The 22315-nt window shown below is 38.1% G+C and overlaps 1 protein-coding gene across 3 annotated transcripts in view; it reads left to right on the top strand.

Moving 5' to 3' along the window:
* The first annotated feature begins 432 nt into the window (after nt 1–432).
* SEPTIN14 (septin 14) overlaps nt 433–22315 on the top strand; it is an 87964-nt gene continuing 66081 nt past the window's right edge. The window contains exons 1-2 of one of the 3 annotated variants that reach the window (XM_077863804.1): nt 433–461; nt 1322–1358. In XM_077863804.1, the coding sequence (XP_077719930.1) occupies nt 448–461; nt 1322–1358 (51 nt within the window). In that variant the 5' untranslated portion in view covers nt 433–447. Of the gene's footprint in view, nt 462–1321; nt 1359–13046; nt 13188–13829; nt 13897–22315 lie in introns of those variants that run through there. The other 2 variants (XM_077863803.1, XM_077863802.1) reach the window with 2 other exon arrangements.

Genomic DNA, 22315 nt, shown 5'->3' with positions numbered 1-22315 from the left:
AATGATACATGTGGATTTCTTTCTTATACTTTACAGATTTTAGTGATTTTTGATTTTTGATTACCATTAGGTTTGCATATATCATGTTTTGCATAAAACAGTCTATATTAAGTTGATGATCGTTGAACCCACTCTCATTCCTCTCGTCTCTATGTTTTAGGCATTTGGTGTCATATTTTATGTCCTTTTATTTCATGAGTTCCTTGACTGTTATTTTACAGAAATATTCATTTTTATTGCTTTTGTGATTCCTACGTTTATGTTGTCATTTTTTTCTTTCTCCTCAGACTTTTGTTTGGGAAACTCTTTAAATGTCCTTCTATTCTGAATGATAGTCTTGATGGATAGAGCATTCTTGGCTGCAGAAGACTGTTCCCCATTCAGCACTTTGAATGTATCACGCCACTGGCTTACAAACATTCTGCTGAAAAATCCTCTGATAGCTTTATGAGTTTTCCCTTGTACGTAACTGTCTTCTTTCATACTGCTGGATTTAATTTTTTCTTCTTTCACTACATTTTGTATTTTTAAAATATTTATTTATTTATTCATGAGAGACAGAGACAGACAGAGAGAGAGGCAGAGACACAGGCAGAGGGAGAAGCAGGGTCTCTTCAGGAGCCTGATGTGGGACTCGAACGCGGACCCTGAGATCACACCCTAAGCCAAAGGCAGATACTCTACTGCTGAGCTACCCAGGTGTCCCACATTTTGCTATTTTAATTACAATATATCTTGATGTGGATCTGTTTGTTTTGTATTTTTGGGGGCATCTTTGTGCCTCCTGGATCTAGATATTCTTTTCCTTCCCCAGATTAGGACAATTTTCAGCTATTATTTCTTCAAATAAAATTTCTGCCCCTTTTCACCTCTCTTTTCTTTTTGGGATCCCTACAATGTGAATATTATGCTTGATGAAGTCACTGAGTTCTCTAAGTTTATTTTCATTTTGCATAATTATTTTTTATCTCTTTGTTCAGCTTCATTACTATCTTCTAGTTTATTATTTTTCCCTCAGTTTCTTCTAGCCTGCTATTTAATCCATCAAGTATATATTTTTAAAATATTTATTTATTTTTGAGAGAGAGTAGTGAGTGAGTGAGTGAGGTTGGGGAAGATGAAGAGAATCTTCAAGCAGACTCCTCAGTGGGGACAGAGCCTGATGTAGGTTCAATCCCAAAACCCATGAGCTGAAACCAAGAGTCAGATGCTTAACTGACTCAGCCATCCAAGTGCCCTGCCATCAAGTGTATTTTTAATTTCATTTATTATGTCCTCATCTTTAATGGTTCTTTTTTATGTTTTCCATCTCTTTGTTAAGGATCTCACTGATGCATTCCAGTCTTTCCTCAAGTCCAGTGAGTATGTTTATGATCATTACTTTAAATTCTCTATCAGGCATATTACTTGTATCTGTTTTACTTAGATCTGTTGCTGTGATTGTCCTGTTCTTTCTGTGACATGTTCCTCCTTCTCATTTGCCTACCTCTCTGTGTCTGTTTCTGTGTATTAGGAAAGTCAACTGAGAGTTTTCTCTTGAAAGCAGTGGGTGGGATGTGCATTTTTAACTAGGTGGCACTGGTCCTCCTCCACCAGGGATGCCGCAGATCATGCACAGTAGAGGGGTGCAGTTATAACAAGCTGTGCACATACTTTGTGGGAGGTTAGGAAGTCCAGCACTGGCTAGGTTTGTACAGGTTCTCTGAAGGAGGGACTTCACAGCCCTTGAGTCTAAGACAGGTCTGTCTGTAGAGGCCAGGGCATGGTGAAAGGAAGTTTTGTACTGAATATTGGAGCCTTACTGGTTCTGGCAGGTGGCTGGGTGTTTTTGATGAAGAGTTGGGGAGGGATATGGCACCTTTTAGCTCCTTTATTCCTGGAGAAGCACTTTAGGGAATTCTGAAATTAGTCTTCCTCCTATATGCTAATTCTCAAAGCCAGATGTTATGGGCATTTCTTTTCCCTTTGTAGGCTCACTGGTGTACTAGTAATTCTCCCCTCCCTTTCTTTTGCCCACAGCTCTCTCCCTCTGATGGTCAGACCTATAGGTGTTTATGTTCTCACCTAGTCCTCACCCTTCCTCCTCTCTTTCATTGTGGCTTTTCCCCCTACATTTTGTTATGGGCTTTGTTCAGTCAGTCCCTGAGTCCTTTTCTGGGTTGTTTCCTCAGGTGCAATATTTATCTCATTGTACCTATGGGATGAAATGGGTTTGTGGACTTCCTCCTCTGCCATCTTCCCTGTAAGCTCCTAAACAATATTTTCTCAAACAAGGGAATTTTGTTGAGAAGAATTGCAGTTTTTCAAATCTCTTAAATGTTTGGCCTAATTAAAGAAAGTTGGTGAAAAAAATTTTAAAAAGACAAAAAAATACAGACATCTTCTATTCATAAACTGAAAAACAATATTATTAAGGCGTTACCATTATTCAAAATGATCTCCAGATTCAATGTAATCCATATCAAAATTCAAACATGTTTACAGAAATAGAAAAAATTTCTAAAATTCATGCAGAGTCTTTGAGAGTCTTGTAAAGGCAAAAAGTCTTGAAAATAGACTAAAGACAGGGACACCTGGGTGGCCCAGCAGTAGAGTGTCTGCCTTTGACTCAGGGATTATCCCGGAGTCCCAGGATGGGGTCCTATATCAGGCATCCTGCATGGAGAGTGCTTCTCTCTATGTCTCTGCCTCTCGCTCTGTGTCTCTCATGAATAAATAAATAGAATCTTAAAAAAAAAAAAAAAGAAAAAGAGCAGAGGTCTCACACTTCCTGATATCAAAACTTATAAAGCTATAGTAATCAAAACAGTGTGGCATTGGCATAAAGACAACATATAGATCAATGAAATGAAATAGAAAGCCAAAATATACACCTTCATGTAAATAATTAAAGAGTTTTTTGATATATTTTTATTGGAGTTCGATTTGCCAACATATTACAACATCCAGTGCTCATCCCGTCAAGTACCCCCCTCAGTGCCCATCACCCAGTCACCCCTGCCCCCCACCCACCTCCCCTTCCACTATCCCTAGTTCGTTTCCCAGAGTTAGGTGTTTCTCATGTTCTGTCACCCTCACTGATATTTCCCACTCATTTTCTCTCCTTTTCCACTTCAGTCCCTTTCACTATTTTTTTATATTCCCCAAATGAATGAGACCATATAATGTTTGTTGTTCTCTGATTGACATAATTTCACTCAGCATAATACCCTCCAGTTCCATCCATGTCGAAGCAAATGATGAGTATTTGTGATTTCTAATGGCTGAGGAATATTCCATTGTATACATAGACCACATCTTCTCTATCCATTCATCTTTCAATGGACACCAAGGCTCCTCCCCCAGTTTGGGTATTGTGGACATTGCTGCTGTGGACACTGGGGGGCAGGTGTCCTGGTCTTTCACTGCATCTGTATCTTTGGGGGTAAGTCCCCTAGCTGTTGTAGGGTAGCTCTATTTTTAACTCTTTGAAGAACCTCCACACAGTTTTCCAGAGTGGCTGTACCAGTCCACATTCCCACAAGTACGCAGAGGGTTCCCCTTTCTCCACATCCTCTCCAACATTTGTTGTTTCCCGTCTTATTAATTTTCAGCATTCTCACTAGTGTGAGGTGGGATCTCATTGTGGTTTTGACTTGTATTTCCCTGATGGCCAGTGATACGGAGCATTTTCTCATGTGATTCATGGCCATGTCTATGTCTTCCTCTGTGAGATTTCTATTCATGTCTTCTGCCCATTTCATGATTGTTGAGTTTTAATCAGTTCTTTATAGATCCTGGATACTAGCCCTTTATTTGATCTGTCATTTGCAAATATCTTCTCCCATTCTGTAGGTTGTCTTTTAGTTTTGTTGACTGTTCCTATTGCTATGCAGAAGCTTTTTATCTTGATGAAGTCCCAATAATTCATTTTTGCTTTTGTTTCCCTTGCCTTCATAGATGTATCTTGCAAGAAGTTGCTGTGGCCAAGTTGAAAAAGGGTGTTGCCTGTGTTCTCCTCTAGGATTTTGATGGATTCTTGTCTCACATTGAGATCTTTCAGTCATTTTGAGTTTATCTTTGTGTCTGGTGTAAGAGAATGTTCTAGTTTCATTCTTCTGCATGTGGCTGTCCAATTTCCCCAGCACCATTTATTGGAGAGACTGTGCTTTTTCCAGTGGATAGTCTTTTGTGCTTTGTCGAATATTAGTTGACCATACTAATATTCGACATTATTAGTATGGGGCCATTTCTGGGTTCTCTCTTCTGTTCCATTGATCTGTGTGTCTGTTTTTGTGCCAGGACCACACTGTCTTGATGACCACAGCTTTGTAGTACAACCTGAAATCCGGCACTGTGATGCCCCTGGCTCTTGTTTTCTTTTTCAACTTTCACCTGGCTATTCAGGATCTTTTCTGATTCCACACAAATCTTAAGAGTATTTGTTCCTACTCTGTGAAGAAAGTCCATGGTATTTTGATAGGGGTTGTCTTGAACATGTACATTGCCCTAGGGAGCATTAACATTTTCATAGTATTAATTCTTCCAATCCATGAGCATGAAATATTTTTCCATCTTTTTGAGTCTTCCTCAATTTCTTTCAGAGGTGTTCTATAGTTTTTAGGGTATAGATCCTTTACCTCTTTGGTTAGTTTTATTCCTAGGTATTTTATGCTTTTGGGTGCAATTGTCAATGGGATTGACTCCTTAATTTCTCTTTCTTCAGTCTCATTGTCAGTGTATAGAAATGCCACTGATTTCTGGGCATTGATTTTGTATCCTGCCACACTGCTGCATGGCTTTACGAGTTCTAGCAATCTAGGGGTGTACTCTTTTGGGCTTTCAATGTACAGTATCAAGTCATCTGTGAAGAGGGAGAGTTAGACTTCTTCTTTGCCAATTTGAATGTTTTTATTTCTTTTTGTTGCCTGATTGCTGAGGTGAGGACTTCTAGTACTATGTTGAATAGCAGTGGTGAGAGTGGACATCCCTGTCCTGTTCCTGATCTTAGGGAAAAGGCTCCCAGTGTTTCCCCACTGAGAATGATATTTGTTGTGGGCTTTTCACAGATGGCTTTTAAGATGCTGAGGAATGTTCTCTATATCCCTACACTCAGGAGTTTGATCAAAAATGGGTGCTGTATTTTGTCAAATGCTTTCTCTGCATCTAATGAGAGGATGATATGGTTCTTGTTTTTTCTCTTGTTCATATGATCTATCACATTGATTGCTTTCCAAGTGTTGAACCAGCCTGGCATCCTGGGGATAAATCCCACTTGGCCATGGTGAATAATCTTCTTAATGTACTGTTGGATCCTATTGGCTAGTATCTTGTTGAGAATTTTTGCATCTGTGTTCATCAGGGATGTTGGCCTATAATTCTCTTTTTTGGTGGGGTCTTTGTCTGGTTTTAGAATTAAGGTGATGCTGGCCTCATAGAATGAATTTGGAAGTCTCCATCCTTTTCTGTCTTTTGGAACTGCTTTAGTAGAATGAGTATTGTTTCTTCTTTAAACGTTTGATAAAATTCCCCTGGAAGCCATCTGGCCTTGGACTTATGTGTCTTGGGAGGTTTTTGATGACTGCTTCAATTTCCTCCCTAGTTATTGCCTGTTCATGTTTTCTATTACTTCCTGTTCCAGTTTTGGTAGTTAGGGGTTTTCCAGAAATGCATCCATTTCTTCTAGATTGCCGAATTTATTGGAGTATAATTGCTCATAATATGTTATTTCCTTAGTATTGATTGTGAGCTCTCCTTTTTCATTCGTGATTTTATTAATTTGAGTCTTTTCTCTTTTGTTTTTAATAAGGCTGGCTAATGGTTTATCTATCTTATTAATTCTTTCAAAGAACCAACTCCTGGTTTTATTGATCTGTTCCACAGTTCTTCTGGTCTCTATTTCATTGAGTACTGATCCAATCTTTATTACCTCTCTTCTTCTGCCTGGTGTAGGTTTTATTTGCTGTTCTATCTCCAGTTCCTTTAGGTGCAAGGTTAGCCTTGTGTATTTGAGTTTTTTTCAAATTTTTTGTGGGATGCTTTTATTGCAATATGTTTCCCTCTTAGGCCTGCTTTTTGCTGTATCCCAAAGATTTTGAATGGTTGTATCTTAATTCTCATTAGTTTCCATGAATATTTTTATTTCTTCTCTAGTATCCTGATTGACCCTTTCAACTTTTAGCAGGATGCTCTTTAAGTTTTTCTGTGTGTTTGAGTTTCTTCCAAATTTCTTCTTATGATTGAGTTCAAGTTTCAGAGCATTATGGTCTGAAAATATGCAGGAGACAATCCCAATCTTTTGGTAGGGTTGAGACCTGATTTGTGACTGGGTATGTGGTCTATTCTGGAGAAAGGTGCATCTGCACTTGAGAAGAATGTGTATTCAGTTCTGTTTGGATGTAAAGTTCTGTAAATATCTGTGAAATCCATCTGGTCCAGTGTATCATTTAAATTTCTTGTTTCTTTGGAGATGTGCTTAGCAAACCTGTCGATTGTAGAAAGCACTATATTCAAGTCACTAAGTATAAGTGTATTATTATCTAAGTATGTCTTTACTTTGGTTATTAATCGATTGATATACTTGGCAGCTCTCACATTAGGGGCATAAATATTCATGATTGTTAGCTTCTCTTGTTGGATAAATCCTTTAAGTATGATATAGTGTCCATCTTCATCTCTTACTAGTCTTTGGGGTAAACTTTAATTTATCTGATATGAGGATTACTACCCCTGATTTCTTTTGAGGACCAGTTAAATGGTAAATTGTTCTGCAACCTTTCATTTTCAGGCTCTAGGTGTCCTTAGGTCTAAAACGAGTCTCTTGTAGAAAGCAAAAAGATGGGTCTTGCATTTTTATCCACTCTGAAACCCTGCGCCTTTGATGGGATCATTTAGCCCATTAACATTCAGAGTTACTATTGAAAGATATGAATTTTGTGTCATCATAATACTTATTCAGTCCTGTTTTTGTGGATTATTTCTTTGGGCTTCCTCTTTCTTTTACAGGGTCCCCCTTAGTACTTCTTGCAGAGCTGGTTTGGTGTTCACATATTCTTTGTTTCTGCCTATCTTGGAAGCTCTTTATCTCTCCTATTCTGAATGAGAGCCTTGCTGGATAAAATATTTTTGGTGCATGTTCTTCTCATTTAAGACCCTGAATATATCCTGCCAGCCCTTTCTGGCCTGCCAGGTCTCTGTGGAGAGGTCTGCTGTTCATCTAATATTTCTCCCCATATAAGTTAGGGATCTCCTGTCTCTTGCTGCTTTAAGGATTTTCTCTTTATCTTTGGAATTTGCAAGATACCTCTCTATTTCTTGGATCTGAAGGCCTGTTTCTCTCCCCAAGTTAGGGAAGTTCTCAGCTATGATATGTTCAAATATGCTTTCTAGTCTTCTTTCCCTCTTGGTGCCCTTTGGAACCCCAATTAAACCTAGACTTTTCCTTCTGAGGCTCATTTATTTCCCTTAGCCTTTCCTTGTGGTCTTTTAATTGTTTTTCTCTTTTTCCTCAGCTTCCTTCCTTCCTATTAACTTGTCTTCTATCTCACTCACTCTTTCTTCTACCTCATTAACCCTCATCATTAGGACCTCCATTGGATTGCATCTCATTTAACTGAGTTTTAATTTCAGCCTGATTAGATCTAAATTCTGCAGTCATGAAGTCTCTTGAATCCTTTATGCTTTTTTCCAGAGCCACCAGTAGCTTTATAATTGTGCTTCTGAATTGGCTTTCTGACACTGAATTTTAATCCAAATCTGGTAACCCTGTGGCAGAGAATACTGTTTCTGATGGTTTCTTTTGTGGTGAGTTCTTCTTTCTAGTCATTTTACTCAGTGCAGAGTGGCTAAAAATGAGTTCTACTGGAAAAAGGAAGAAAACAAAAAGAAAAAAATAAAGGAGTATCTTCTGATTCTATATACTGTAAATCCCTTGACTTACCTTGGAGCTTTCCAGTGCTGCTGGGTCAAGAACTTGCTCTTCCCCTGTTCTTCCAGCTGGTCTTGGGGGGGGGGGGGGCGATGCTGTGCTGTTTTTCAGGTGTATGTACCTCAGAGATATGCCCTGACCCCTGCCGGGTGTTGGACTCAGTGGGAGTTGTGTACCCTGTGATGTCCCTGTCCCCTTCCACCCCCCTAGGCAGGGGGTGACACCAGGAGGAGTAGCAACACTGCTGGAGGCCAGGTCTCCAGCCCTGAAATCAGCTCCTGCAGTAATACCACAGTCTCCCTGTTCTCACTGGCCTGGATTGTCTGGGGGCTGGGGGATGCTGATCTGCACAGCTTAGGAGCACCTGGCAGCAGGAGAGTCCTCGCTGTCCTGGGCCCTCCCCGCTTCCACCTGTCTGGGGGAGCGCAGGATCCTGGACTGTGTCCCGGGGTGCCTTGGTATCCAAGGCCTGCGCTGCCAGAATCGTGCTCCTGGGGCTGTGGTTCCCAAAGGCAGTAGGGCGCAGCCCCTTCTGCTCCCCGCCCCCATCCGGAGCTGCAGCCTGAGCTTCTCCTGACGTCCCGCTGGGCGGGCGCTCCAGCCCTTTACCGAGCTTGGCCTTCAGTCTGTGGCGTGCTCTTTCCCAGGGTGCACCTCCTCTGTTAGTGACCCTGGGAGACTGGAGACTCCACTGTCTCTCCTGCGGTTCTGCTCAGTTTTCCTGCTAAGTGCCTTTCCATCCGGTTAGTATCTGGTGTGGATTTTTAAGTCCCCGCTCCTCCAGGACTGGGCTTTCCGGCCCCAGAGGCTTTGCTGCCCGGCTTTAGCCTGGCTCCTCGCGGGGTCCCTTCCCCACTTGATTCTTTTTTATTTTTCTTTTCTGCCTTCCTACCTTGTTAGAAGTGCAAACTCTTCTCTCTGTACATTCCAGCTGTTCTCTCTTTAAATCTCAGGTCGAATTCATAGGTTTTCAGGATGATTTGAAAGTTATCTAGGTAAGTTTGTGGGGACAGGTAACTTGGGGACCCTACTCCTCCGCCATCTTGCCCCCCTCCCCTTAAGTGGTTTTTAACTACAGTCCCAAAAGCATTCAATGGTAAAGAATGATTTTTTCAACAAAGAGTGTTGGGAAATCTGGATATTCATATGCCAAAGAATAAAGTTGGATGCTCACCTTCCACCATTTACCAAAATTAACTCAAAAAGGATCAAATACTTAAACGTGAGAGCTAAAATTATAAAAGTCTTAGAAGAAACAATAGGGGTATAACTTCATGACATGCTCTTGGAAATGGTTTCTTGCATTTGATATCAAAAGCACATGCAACAACAACAAAAAATCAGATCCCAACATTATTTAATACTTTTGTAGATCAAAGGACACTAATAATAGAGTGAAAAGACAACCAAATGGGAGAAATTACTTGAAAATTATTATATCTGATAAAAGATTAATATCCAGAATATACAAAAACTCCTACAAGTCAACAACAAATAAGAGACAACCAGATTTAAAAGTGGACAAAGGGGGTTGAATAGACATTTCTTTAAACATGGTATACAAATAGCCAATAAGTACATGAAAAAGTATTCAACATCATTAATTTTTAGGGAAATGCAAATCAAAACCATAAGATGCCACTTCATACTCACTAGGATGGCTACTATTCAAAAAACAGAAAGTACAAGTTGGGAATGATATGGAGAAATTGGAACATTAGTGCATTACTAGTGGAAATGCAAATTGGTGCATGTACTGTGGAATACAGTTAAGCAAGTTTTTCAATAATTAAACAGAATTACAATATAATCAAGCACTTCTACTTCTGGGCATATACCCCCTCCCACATTGAAATCAGGGTCTCAAAGAGTTATTTGAGTTTTTATGTTCATTGCAACATTGTTTACAATAGCAAAAATGTGGAAGAGACCCAGTGTCCATTGACAGATGAATGGATAGATAAAATGTGGTATGTGCATGCTATGGAATATCATTCAGTCTTTAAAAGGAAGAAAATTATACGTAATGAGCACTGTTGTAATATGCAACTGATGAATCACTAAGTTTTACCCCTAAAACTAATAATACACTATACATTAACTAAATTTAATTTAAACTAAAAATTTTGTAAAAGGAAGAAAATTCTGACAGATGCTACAACATGGATGAATCTTGAAGACATTAAAATAAGTGAAATAATTCAGTCACAAAAGGACAAATATTGTATGATTCCACTTATATAGGATACCTAGAGTATCCAAATTCTGACATTCACAGTAAATACAGAAATTTGCTAGGGGTGGGGGTTGCAGTGAAGGGGATGGGATGGCCAGTTACTGTTTAATGAGTATAGTCAGTTTGAGAAAATGAAGAGTTCTGGAGATGAAAGGTGATGATGATTATATAACACTGTGAATTTACTGAATACCACTGAACTTAAAATGGTAAATTTTACATTATCTATATTCTAACTTAAAAAAAGGGGAAAGATAAAAGGACAGCTCAATGACTGAATCTGCTTCTACATTCAATCTCTTGAAATATGTTGCTTTGGTTGATGTTTCTGAAGAAAATATGGTTTCATATAGATATGTAGTTGGAAGAAAGGAATACTTAGTTTTTCCACATAATTTTTAAAAGATTTTATTTTATTTATTTATGAGAGACACAAAGAGAGAGGCAGAGACATAGGCAAAGGGAGAAGCAGGATCCCTGGGTGGGGGGGAGCTTGATGCAGGACTCGATCCCAGGACCCCAGGATCATGCCCAGAGCTGAAGGCAGACGCTCAACCACTGAGCCACCCAGGTGTCCCAGTTTTCTCACATAATTGTTAATGTTTTTCTTTGATAGTCCACCAAAATGTGACAAGATTGGCAGCAATGAAGAATCTGAAACCATATTAATTTTTTTGTTTTGTTACATTAAAATTTGTTATTCTATCTCACTCTCCAAATGGATCTTAAACTCATGTATTACTTTGTAATGTAATGTATCAGTCATTTGGAAAATATCTGTTTATTGGGATATGCAACCCAGTGTTTCTTAGCTGGAGGTGATTTTGCCCTTTAGGTAATATGGCAATGTCTGGAAACAGGTTTGGTTGTCACACTCAAGGCTTTCTAATGCTGTCTAACTAAGTAGAGGCCTGAGATGCTGCTAAACATCGTATAGCCCCTTCACAACAAAGAATTATACAACCTCAAATGTCAATAGTTGGAAGACCTAGTCTATTTAATGCTGACATACTTCATTATACAATATCAACATTTTATATTTGTTAATATTATCACTAATATTTGTAAGCATTAAGGAATCTGTCAGGATCATGATGGTATACATAAATTCACTAAAAACTTAAGGACTCAAATTTTACTATTTGCAGTGTGTATTTCCAGTTATTTTCCTTCATGTTACAAAGCACATTTTATCCATTTTCTTTTTTTAAAAGATTTTATTTTATTTATTCATGAGAGACAGGCAGAGACATAGGCACCAGAAGAAGCAGGCTCCCCATGGAGAGCCTGATGTGGGACTCAATCCCAGGACCCGGGGATCATGACCTGAGCCAAAGGCAGACACTCAACCACTGCGCCATCCAGGTGTCCCCATTTTATTTATTTTCGAGAAAATGTCCTACATATATTTTAAAAAGTCTGAAAACTAATTATCAGTTGTTTTTTTCAAAGAAAATTGTGTTCCTTGACAATAGGAGTTATTTCTCACAATCATATAACTTGTTTTACCTAAGACATCCATCATATTTGTATAGTACAAATATTTATGGGTATTCACCTTCTATTTCTTTTCCTGTGAATGTGTGAAGTGACTAACATAATGACTAATAATACAGTTTGGTGCTACTGCCTTGATTAAAGTAGCTGCAGTTTTGCCTACCATTGCTTTAGAACCATCAGTGCAAATGTCAACACATTAGAAAAACCAAATCACCTTCATATCATTAGAAAAAATTTTGACCTTATGAATTCTCTGAAAGAGTGTCAGTGATTCCCAGAGTCTTAGGGAACATACTTTGAGAATTTTTGCTCAAGGCTTATGTGACATAAGTAAGCTCTAATTTGTTTAAGGTTAATTAGGTTTTATAATGCAAGATAGGGATTCCTGGGTGTCACAGTGGTTTGGTGCCTGCCTTTGGCCCAGGGCGCGATCCTGGGGACTTGGGATCGAGTCCCGTCGGGCTCCCTGCGTGAGGCCTGCTTCTCCCTCTGCTTGTGTCTCTGCCTCTCTCTCTCTCTCTCTCATGAATAAATAAATAAAATCTTTAAAAAAATGCAAGATAACTTGTATCTCTAGTTTTCAAGCCATCTTGTATAGGCTTACAAAAACTTAGCAGTTAGAAATGCTATTTTTCTGAAAATATTTGTCTCTTTTTTTAAGCTTTATTAAGATGTGACTGACAAAAACTATATATTTGAGGTGTACAATATGATATTTTGAGATACATATACATTGTGAAATGATTATCCCTATAAAGCTAATTAACATATACATCACCTCACAGTTACCATTGTGTGTGTGAAGAATACTTAAGAACTACTCTTTTAACAAATTTCAAGTATGCAATACAGTATTATTAACTATAATCACCATGCTATAGAGTAGATCTCCAGAACTTTTTCATCTGCCTAACTAAAACTTGAGATACTTGAATTTATAGTAATTTATTTCAAATTCTGAGGAAGATTAGGCAGAAGAAGTTAAGAAACACTTATTTTTAGTGGTTTAGATATGTGTTGTTGATTGCAATTAAAGACTGGAAATCACTGCAATACCTATCATTAAAGTTCTGCTAAGTCAGATAGAACCTACATATATACTGGACTAAATCATACCATAAAACAGAACATTATCTATCTGCATTAGAGGACAATATTAGGTATAAAAGAAAAAAATGAGGTTAATATATATACAAAAGAGAAATAATCCTCAGGATTATTAGTGAAGAAACCATGGTACAGAGATATTCTTTGGTTCTGCTTTTCTTTTTCTATATTTGTATATAATATTTCCTTTTAAATCATTCCTCATATTCTTGTATCTTTGTGCTGACTCAAAAGTAGGGTAGCATGTCCTTCTCAGGCAGTTCTGCTTAGAAATCAGCACAACATGCACCTTAGTCCTCTCCTCCCTTGTTCCAGGGAGTTGCAAACAGTGTTGCAAACATAATGAATATTTGGTCCATAACTTGGGACAGTAGAAAGAACACCAGCTTTGAAGTCAGTTCAGACCTGTGTCTGCTGCATAGTTGAAATTGTGAGCAAGTAAGTTACTTAATTTTTCTGACTCTGAATTTTCTCACTTGGCATATGGCAACAAAACATGTATATATCTACCTACTATGAGGATTAAAGGAGCTGAAGCACATAAGCACCAGCACAATGCTAGGTGCATAAGAGCTTCATAAATGACAATTATTATTAATTTAGTTCACTAAGGGACTTGTTTAGATTTTATCAGCTCTTCTTTCCCAATTCTTCTTGCATAAGTATCCTGTGGCACCTTAGTCTTCCCTGGTAAGCTACTGTAGAAAGTTAAGTAATTATCTGCTTTCCTGGTTCTTTTAAGCACATTTTAAAGCAAAATTAGCTATTTTGCACCCAGATAGTACTTTAAATAAGAATGCTCCCTGTTGTATTGATTTCAAAAGAGAGTTTACATTTCTTTGGATGATTTTGCATGTTTATGATTAAATGTATCATATACAGTGTAAGTTAAATATTACATTTTATTTATTAGATAGGATCCTGTCTAGCAAAACAGCCACAATTTAAAACAGATCAATTGTGTGGACTGAAATTCAAAATCTGAATGTCCTATTAGACTCCCTTACTGATATAAAAATATATTAAATGTATCTAGCATTCTAAAGTAATTTTTAAAAGGCTTTTGTTTTTCATTTTCAGCTTTCAGCCTGGTATGGCAGAAAAACCAATGTGTATGCCCATACAAATACCCCATGATGAAGATATGGTTGAGTATATCTTTCAAACAGAACTTTTCATTTTGTACTTTAATGAGATTGGGTATTTTTAAAATATTGACTCAGTAAAATAATATAGGCATAGATGATAAAGACTCATGTTTGTTGTTTGCACATGAATTAACTTTTATATTGATTGGAGTTAAATATCAATGATGGTTTAAATAACTGTTGCTTATTTCTTGAGTTTGCAGACTGTTTTAGTAGTGCAAAAGAGTATTCCTATTTAACACCAAAGAATAAAAAATTAAAACTCAAGAACCTCCTCTTAGGTGAAGAGTATTATTTTGATGTGGGTACTTGTAGAAATTTATGTGATGATAATAACTTTTATTTTTATTTTTTTTTATGATAGTCACACACACACACACACACACAGAGGCAGAGACATAGGCAGAGGGAGAAGCAGGCTCCATGCACCGGGAGCGTGACGTGGGATTTGATCCCGGGTCTCCAGGATCGCGCCCTGGGCCAAAGGCAAGCGCCAAACCGCTGCACCACCCAGGGATCCCGATAATAACTTTTAAATGAAATCATTTTAGGAAGTGATTGGGTGATTACTTGTTTATTTCTTTGCTAAGTTTCATTTTAAGATGAGACTCTGTGCCAAGGACAACATATAATAATTCACATAAAAATTTACACTAAAACAGAGAGTAGTATGTCAAAATAGATGAAAACTTGGCTTTAGAATTCTTTTTGAGCAGAATTTCAAAGGTATACATGAGTATTGATCTATGTTAAATAGTGTTCATTTATGTCTTAATAACTAATGCCTCCTTCCTGGTATTTTCTCTTCCTCCAAACATGCAGCTTTCTTTATATCCAAAATACAATGTTTTTCCTTTTCTCCTTCTCACTGATACTCCTTTGGAGGGAATGGCTTATACAATCTTTTTCTATCAGTCACACTTTTAAAATCACAACTGATCCACCTTTCATCTTCACTGCTTTTTAAACTACTGTCAAGTTCATATTCAGAAATGAAACCACTGACTTATGTCCATTCCATATTATTTTTGGCTACCCTTTTGCATTAAATCATGGTGAACACTCCTTTGTTTACATGATATTAAAATAATAAAATTTTAGAATTAGAAGGGATGCCAAAAGCCAATAGTCAAACTGATAAAATCTGATACATAAATGCTTGTGATACACACTTTAGGAAGTAATCTTACAGTCCATTTTATTTAACGCTTTTGCAATTGGCACCTTAGTTTATTCTCACATTTAAATATTAAAAATATCATGCTCAAACAGTAGGATAGAGAAAAACTTCTCAATCTAGGCTTGTTTGTTTTTTCCTCAGCAATAACTAATTTTTGGACAACTTTTCAGACCACCAAACAGATCAACCTTATTCTTTGCTTTTTGTTTTAGTTTCTAATGAAGTTTAATTTGCAAACATATAGTAAAACACCCAGTGATCACCCATCAAGTGCCCTCTTCTGTGCTTGTCACCCTGTTACCCAACCCCCGCCCATCTCCCACAAACTTTTGTTCATTTCCCAGAGTTAGGAGACTCTCAGAGTTTGTCCCCCTCTCTAATTTTTCCTACTCATTCTCCTTCTTTCCCTCATAATCCCTTTCACTATTTTTTATATTCCTCATATGGTTATATAATGATTGTCCTTCTATGATTGACTTACTTCACTCGTCATAATATCCTCCAGTTCCATCCACGTCGAAGCAAATGGTGGTGATTCACCTTTCTCATGGCTGAGAAATATTCCATTTTATACATAGACCACACCTTCTTTATCCATCTGTCTTTCAATGGACACCGAGGCTCCTTCCACAGTTTGGCTATTGTGGACATTGCTGCTGTGAACATTGGGGTGCAGGTGTCCCGGTGTTTCACTGCATCTGTATCTTTGGGGTAAATCCCTAGTAGTGCAATTGCAGGGTTGTAAGGTAGTTCTATTTTTAACTTTTTGAGGAACCTGCACAGAGTATATCAGAGTGGCTGCACTAGTTCACATCCTCACCAACAGTGCAAGAGGGTTCCACATCCACATCCTCTCCAACATTTGTTGATTCCTGTCTTATTAATTTTCACCATTGTCACTGGTGTGAGGTGGGATCTCATTGTGGTTTTGATTTGTATTTCCCTGATGGCCAGTGATGCAGAGCATTTTCTCATGTGCTTGTTGGCCATGTCTATGTCTTCTTTGGTGAAATTTCTGTTCATATCTGTTGCACAGTTCATGATTGGATTGTTTGTTTCTTTTGTGTTTTATATGTACAGTATCGTATCATCTGCAAAGAGGGAGAGTTAGACTTTCTTCTTTGCCAATTTGAATGCCTTTTATTTCTTTTTGTTGTCTGAATGCTGAGGCAAGGACTTCTAGTACTATGTTGAATAGCAGTGGTGAGAGTGGACATCCCTGTCGTGTTCCTGATCTTAGGGGAAAGGCTCCCAGTGTTTCCCCATTGGGAAGGATATTTGCTGATGGCTTTTAAGATGTTGAGGAATGTCCCTCTATCCCTACACTCTGAAGAGTTTTGATCAGGAATGGATGCTGTATTTTGTCAAATGCTTTCTCTGCATCTATTGAGAGGATCATATGGTTCTTGTCTTTTTTAATTTTCTTGTTGATATAATCTATCCTGTTGTTTTATGAGTGTTGAACCAACCTTGCATCCTGGGTTTAAATCCCACTTGGACATGGAGAATAATCTTCTTAATGTACTGCTTGATCCTATTGGCTAGTATCTTGGTGAGAATTTTTGCATCCGAGTTCATCAAGGACATTGGTCTATAATTCTCCTTTTTTATGTGGTATTTGTTTGGTTTGAAATCAAGGTTATGGTGTCCTCATATAATGAGTTTAGAAGTATTCCATCCCTTTCTATCCTTCGGACCATCTTTTTTTGAATAGGTATTATATCTTCTTTAAACATTTGATAGAATTCCCATGGGAAGCCATCTGGCCCTAGACTTTTATGTCTTGGGAGGTGTTTGATGGCTAATTCATTTCCTCACTGGTTACTGGCCTGTTCATGTTTCTATTTCTTCCTTTCCAGTTAGTAATTTGTGGTTTTCTAGAAATGCATCCATTTCTTCTAGATTTCTGTATTTGTTGGCACTACTGCTCTTAATACATTTTTAAAATCATTTTTATTTCCTTAGTATTGGTTGTGATCTCTCCTCTTTCATTCATGATTCTGTTAATCTGAGTCTTTCTCTTTCCTTTTATAAGGCTTGCTAGGGGTTTATCTATCTTATTAATTCTTTCAAAGAACCAACTCCTGGTTTTGTTGATCTGTTCTACAGTTCTTCTGGTCTCTATTTCACTGAGTTTGCTTAAATCTTTATTATCTCTCTTCGTCCTCTTGGTGAATGCCTTACTTGCTGTTCTTTCTCCAATTCCTTTAGATGCAAGGTTAGCTTGTGTATTTGTGTTTTTCCAATTTTTACAGAGTGGCTAGTATTGCAATGTATTTCGCTCTTTTTTTTTTTAATTTTTTATGATAGTCACAGAGAGAGAGAGAGAGGTAGAGGGAGAAGCAGGCTCCATGCACCAGGAGCCCGATGTGGGATTCGATCCCGGGTCTCTAGGATCGCGCCCTGGGCCAAAGGCAGGCGCCAAACCGCTGCGCCACCCAGGGATCCCAATGTATTTCGCTCTTAAGACCACTTATGCTGTACCCCAAAGATTTTGAATGGTTGTATCTTCATTTTTATTCGTGTCCATGAATCTTTTTAATTCTTCTCTAATTTTCTGATTGACCCATTCATCTTTTAGCAGGATGCTCTTTAACTTCCATGTGTTTTGGTTTCTTCCAAATATCTTCTTGAGATTGAGTTCTAGTTTCAAAGCAGTGTGGTCTTAAAATATGTAGGGGACAAGCCCAATCTTTTGGTATTGGTTGATACCTGATTTGTAACCCAGTATGTGGTCTGTACTCAAGAAAGTTCCATGTGAACTTGAGAAGAATGTGTATTCAGTTGCATTGGGAAGGAAATAGAGAACTTTCTGCATACATCTGTGAAATCTATTTAGTCCAGTGTATCAGTTAAAGCCCTTGTTTCTTTGGTGATTTTGTGCTTAGAATATCTGTCATTTGCATAAAGTGCCATGTTGAAGTCTCCTACAATTAGTGTATTATTATCTAAGTATGTCTTTACTTTTGGTTATTAATTGTTTGATATACTTGGCAGCTTCCATATTAGGGATATAAATATTCATGATTGTTAGGTCTTCTTGTTAGATCGACCCTTTAAGTATGATATAGTGTCCCTCTTCATCTCTTACTACAGTCTTTGGGATAAACTTTAATTTATCTGCTATGAGGATTGCCAGCCCAGCTTTCTTTTGAGGACCATTTGAATGGTAAATGGTTCTCCACCCTTTCCTTTTCTGTCTGGAGGTGTCCTTAGATCTAAAATGAATCTCTTGTAGACAGCCAACAGATGAGTCTTGCTTTTTTATCGAGTCTGATACCCTTCATCTTTTGATGGGATCATTTAGCCCATTCACGTTCAGAGTAACTATTGAAAGATATGAATTTAGTGTCATTATAATACCTATTCAGTCTGTTTTTGTGGATTGTTTCTCTGGGTTTCCTCTTTCTTTTACAGGGTCCTCCTTTAATATTTCTTGCAGAGCTGGTTTGCTTATCACATATTCTTTCAGTGTCCACCTGTCCTGGAAGCTGTCTTCTATTCTGAAAGAGAGTCTTGCTGGATAGAGTATTCTTGGCTGCATGTTCCTCTCATTTAGGACCCTGACTATATCCTGCCAGCCCTTTATGGCTTCCAGGTGTCTGTGGAGAGGTCTGCTGTTAATCTAATATTTCTCTCCATATAAGTTAAGAATCTCTTGTTTCTCTGCGTTAAGGATTTTATCTTTATCTTTGGAATTTGCAAGTTTCACTATTAAATGTGAGGTGTTGAATGGTTATTCTTGACTTTGGGGGGAGAGGTCCTCTCTATCTCTTGGATCTGAATGCCTGTTTCCTTCCTCAGATTAGCCCAGTTCTCAGCTATGATTTGTTCAAATATACTTTGTGATCTTCTTTCATCTCAGCATCCTCTGGAACCCCAGTTATATGTAGATTCTTCCTTTTCAGGCTATCATTTATTTCCTGAAGCCTTTTAATGGTTTATTAATTGTTTTTTTCTTTTTCCTAGCTTCCTTCCTCACCACCAACTTGTCTCATATGTCACTCACTCTCTCTTCCACCTCATTAACTCTAGTAGTTAGGATATTCAGTTTGGATTGCATCTCATTTAATATATTTTTAATTTCGGCCTGATTAGATCTCAATCCTGCAGTAATGAAGTCTCTAGATTCCTTTTTGCTTTATAATTGTGCTTCTGAATTCACTTTCTGACATCGAATTGAAATCCAAATTCTGTAACTCTGTGGCAGAGGGCATTATTCCAGTTCTTTCTTTTATGGTGAATTCTTCCTTCTAGTCATTTTGTCCAGTGCAGAGTGTCTGTATGAGTGGGATGAGTCAAAAATATGAACCACGACCTAAGTAAAATGCACCCTAGATGATTCTGAAGAGGTCAGAGGCCAGGAGCTAAAAAAGAGAAACAGAACAAAATAAAACAAAAGGACAACTAAAGTGGAAAATAAACTTTAAAACAAAGTAGTAAAACTAAAAGGCCAAAATCCACAAAGAAAAAGAAAAAAGAAAAAGAAAAAGTAAAGAAAAGTGGGAAAAAGAGAAAAAAAAAAAAAACGGGGGCTGGCAAGATGGTGATGGTGAAGTAGTGGTAGTGGAGAGAGAATGTAGTCAATCTGAGAGGTCCTAGAGGGTGATCCTTTTGGTTCAGAGTGTATTTTGTTATGTATGTTAGAAGATGCTCAATCCCAAATTTATATAAACCACCAATACTTATAGAAAGCCCCAACATTGACCACCAAAACATAAACAAGATAAAAGAGGGGAGCAGAATGGGAAGGAAGAGAGAATACAATCTCACAGAATGAATGAGCACAGTGTTCCACTTGGTTCTGGGTGCATACTGGTCATGTTTTAGAAGGTATTAACTTCCACCATTGTAAAACAAAACAAGGCAGAAGAAAAAAAAAAAAAGAAAAACACAAAATAAAAACCCATATCTTGTATATCTACCAAAATTAAATTGAGTATGTTGAAGGGAATCTAGAAGTGAAAAATCTATCTAATACATGTAATTGTAGAAATATGAAAGTCAAAAAGAAAAAAACTTAAAGAGCTGTTAAAATATTAAAGTGAGAAAAGAGAATAAATATTGGAAACTTTTAGTCTGATTAAAAACAAGTCATTATTAAAAAGAAATATAAAAGAAATATAAATAAGGACCCTCTAGTTATATATATTATTTTTCCTGAGTCCTGAAGCTTTCCAGTGCTGCTTGGTCCAGAACTTGCTCTTCCTCTGTCCTTCCAGTTGGTCTTCTGGGGGCAGGGCCTGCTGACTTGCCCAGCTCGGGGGGGCCCACAACAGGAGAGTCCTCACTGTCCTGTGCCCTCCCCACCTCTGCTGTCCCAGGGAGAGTGCAGGATCCTGGGCTGTGTCTGCTCGGCACCCGGGGATCTGGGGCCTGTGGGCTGGACCCGTGCTCCCAGGGCATGGCCCCCGTGGCTATTGGGGCTCAGCCACCTCTGTCTGGAGCCCCTGCCTGACCCACTGACTTCTCCCCGATGCCCCAGGGGGCTGTGCACTCCAGCCCTTTACCAAGATGGGCCGTAGGTGTGCAGTGAGCTCCCCCCATGCTCCTCCTCTCATAGTGACCCCTGGGGAATCTGGAGACTTCCCTGACCCTCCTGAGGTCCTGACCGATTTCCCTGCTGAGCACTTTTCCATCAGGGAAAACTCCCATGAGGATTTTTAAGTTCCCACTTTTCCAGGGCTGGGCTTTCCTGCTCTGGAGGCTTTCACTCCTCTGCTTTAGCCTCCCCATCTTTTTTCAGTTTATTTTATTCCCTCCCCCACTTTATCCTATTTCATTTTATTTTTATTTTTTCGCCTTCCTACCTTGTTGAAAGTGAAAACTTTTCTCTCTGTAGCATTCCGGCTGTTCTCTCTTTAATCTCAGGTCGAATTTGTAGGTATTCAGGATGCTTTGAAAGTTATCTAGGTAAGTTTGCAGGACCAGGTGAATTGAGGACCCCTATTTTTCCACTATCTTCCCCCTCCTCCCAACCTTATTCTTTTTAATAGCTCCCTACTTCCAGGTACAGAGCTGTTATGAATGTACTTTTTTTTAAAGATTTATTTATTTATTTATTTATTTATTCAGAAAGAGAGAGACAGGCAGAGAGACAGGCAGAGGGAGAAGCAGGCTCCATGCAGGGAGCTGACATGGGACTCGATCTCAGGTCTCCAGGAACACACCCCAGGCTGCAGGCCGTGCTAAACCACTGCACCACTGGGGCTGCCCTGAATGTACTTTTCTTCAATAACTGATCCCTTCTAGGTAGCAGTAAGGTAACTTCTGTTTCCACCCCCACCCCCCATCTCCTCATCCTCCTCCTTTCTTCTTCTGAATTCTGTATAATGCTGCATTGAATATCTTTCTATGTGCTTCTTCATGTATATGTTTGAATACTTTGCTACAAATGGAAATGTTGGGTCAGAAATTAAACACAATTTAAAATTTTATCATAATGACCAAATCACTCTATAAAGATATTATGCCAATTTATACTATAACCATCAATATGTGTGAATATCTAGGTTTTTTTAGATTTTATTTATTTATTAATGAGAGACACAGAGAGGCAGAGACATAGACAGAGGGAGCAGCAGGCTCCCTTCAGGAAGCTTCATGTGAAACTCCATCCCAGGACCCTCGGATCATGACCTGAGCCAAAGGCAGATGCTCAGTCACTAAGCCACCCAGGTACCCAAGATGCCCAGATTTTAAAAAAATATAATTTCTCTCCTGTATTGGAATTCAAGGCTTAACTATACTCACTTAATTGTTTTTATCAAAGTATAATTAATACAGTGTTATATTAATTTCAGGTATATAATATGATTCAACGATTTGATACATTACTCAGTTCTCAGTTCTCATAATGATAAATGTACTCTTAGTCCCTTTTCCCTATTTCATGTGTTTCCCTACTCCTTTTCTGATAACCACCACTTTTCTCTCTGTACTTAGGAGTCTTTTTTTTGCTTGTCTTTTTTTTGTGCGTTTTTTTTCTTAAATTCCAAATATAAGTGAAATCATATCATACATGTTTTTCTCATAATGGCTTATTTCACTTAGCTTTATACTCTTTAGATCCATCCCTGTTGTTGCAAATGACAACACTTCATTCTTTTTCATGGCCAAGTAATATTCTAATATATATAAATAATATATATTCTGCTATATATATATATATCCCATTATATATAAATGATATTCATATATATATCACATATTTTCTCTCTCAAGCTATTATTTAAACT

Source organism: Canis aureus, chromosome 21 (assembly GCF_053574225.1).
Source record: "Canis aureus isolate CA01 chromosome 21, VMU_Caureus_v.1.0, whole genome shotgun sequence".
Lineage (NCBI taxonomy): Eukaryota > Metazoa > Chordata > Mammalia > Carnivora > Canidae > Canis > Canis aureus.
Note: the sequence above shows the minus strand (reverse complement) of the source record. Positions and strands in the feature narration are given on the sequence as shown.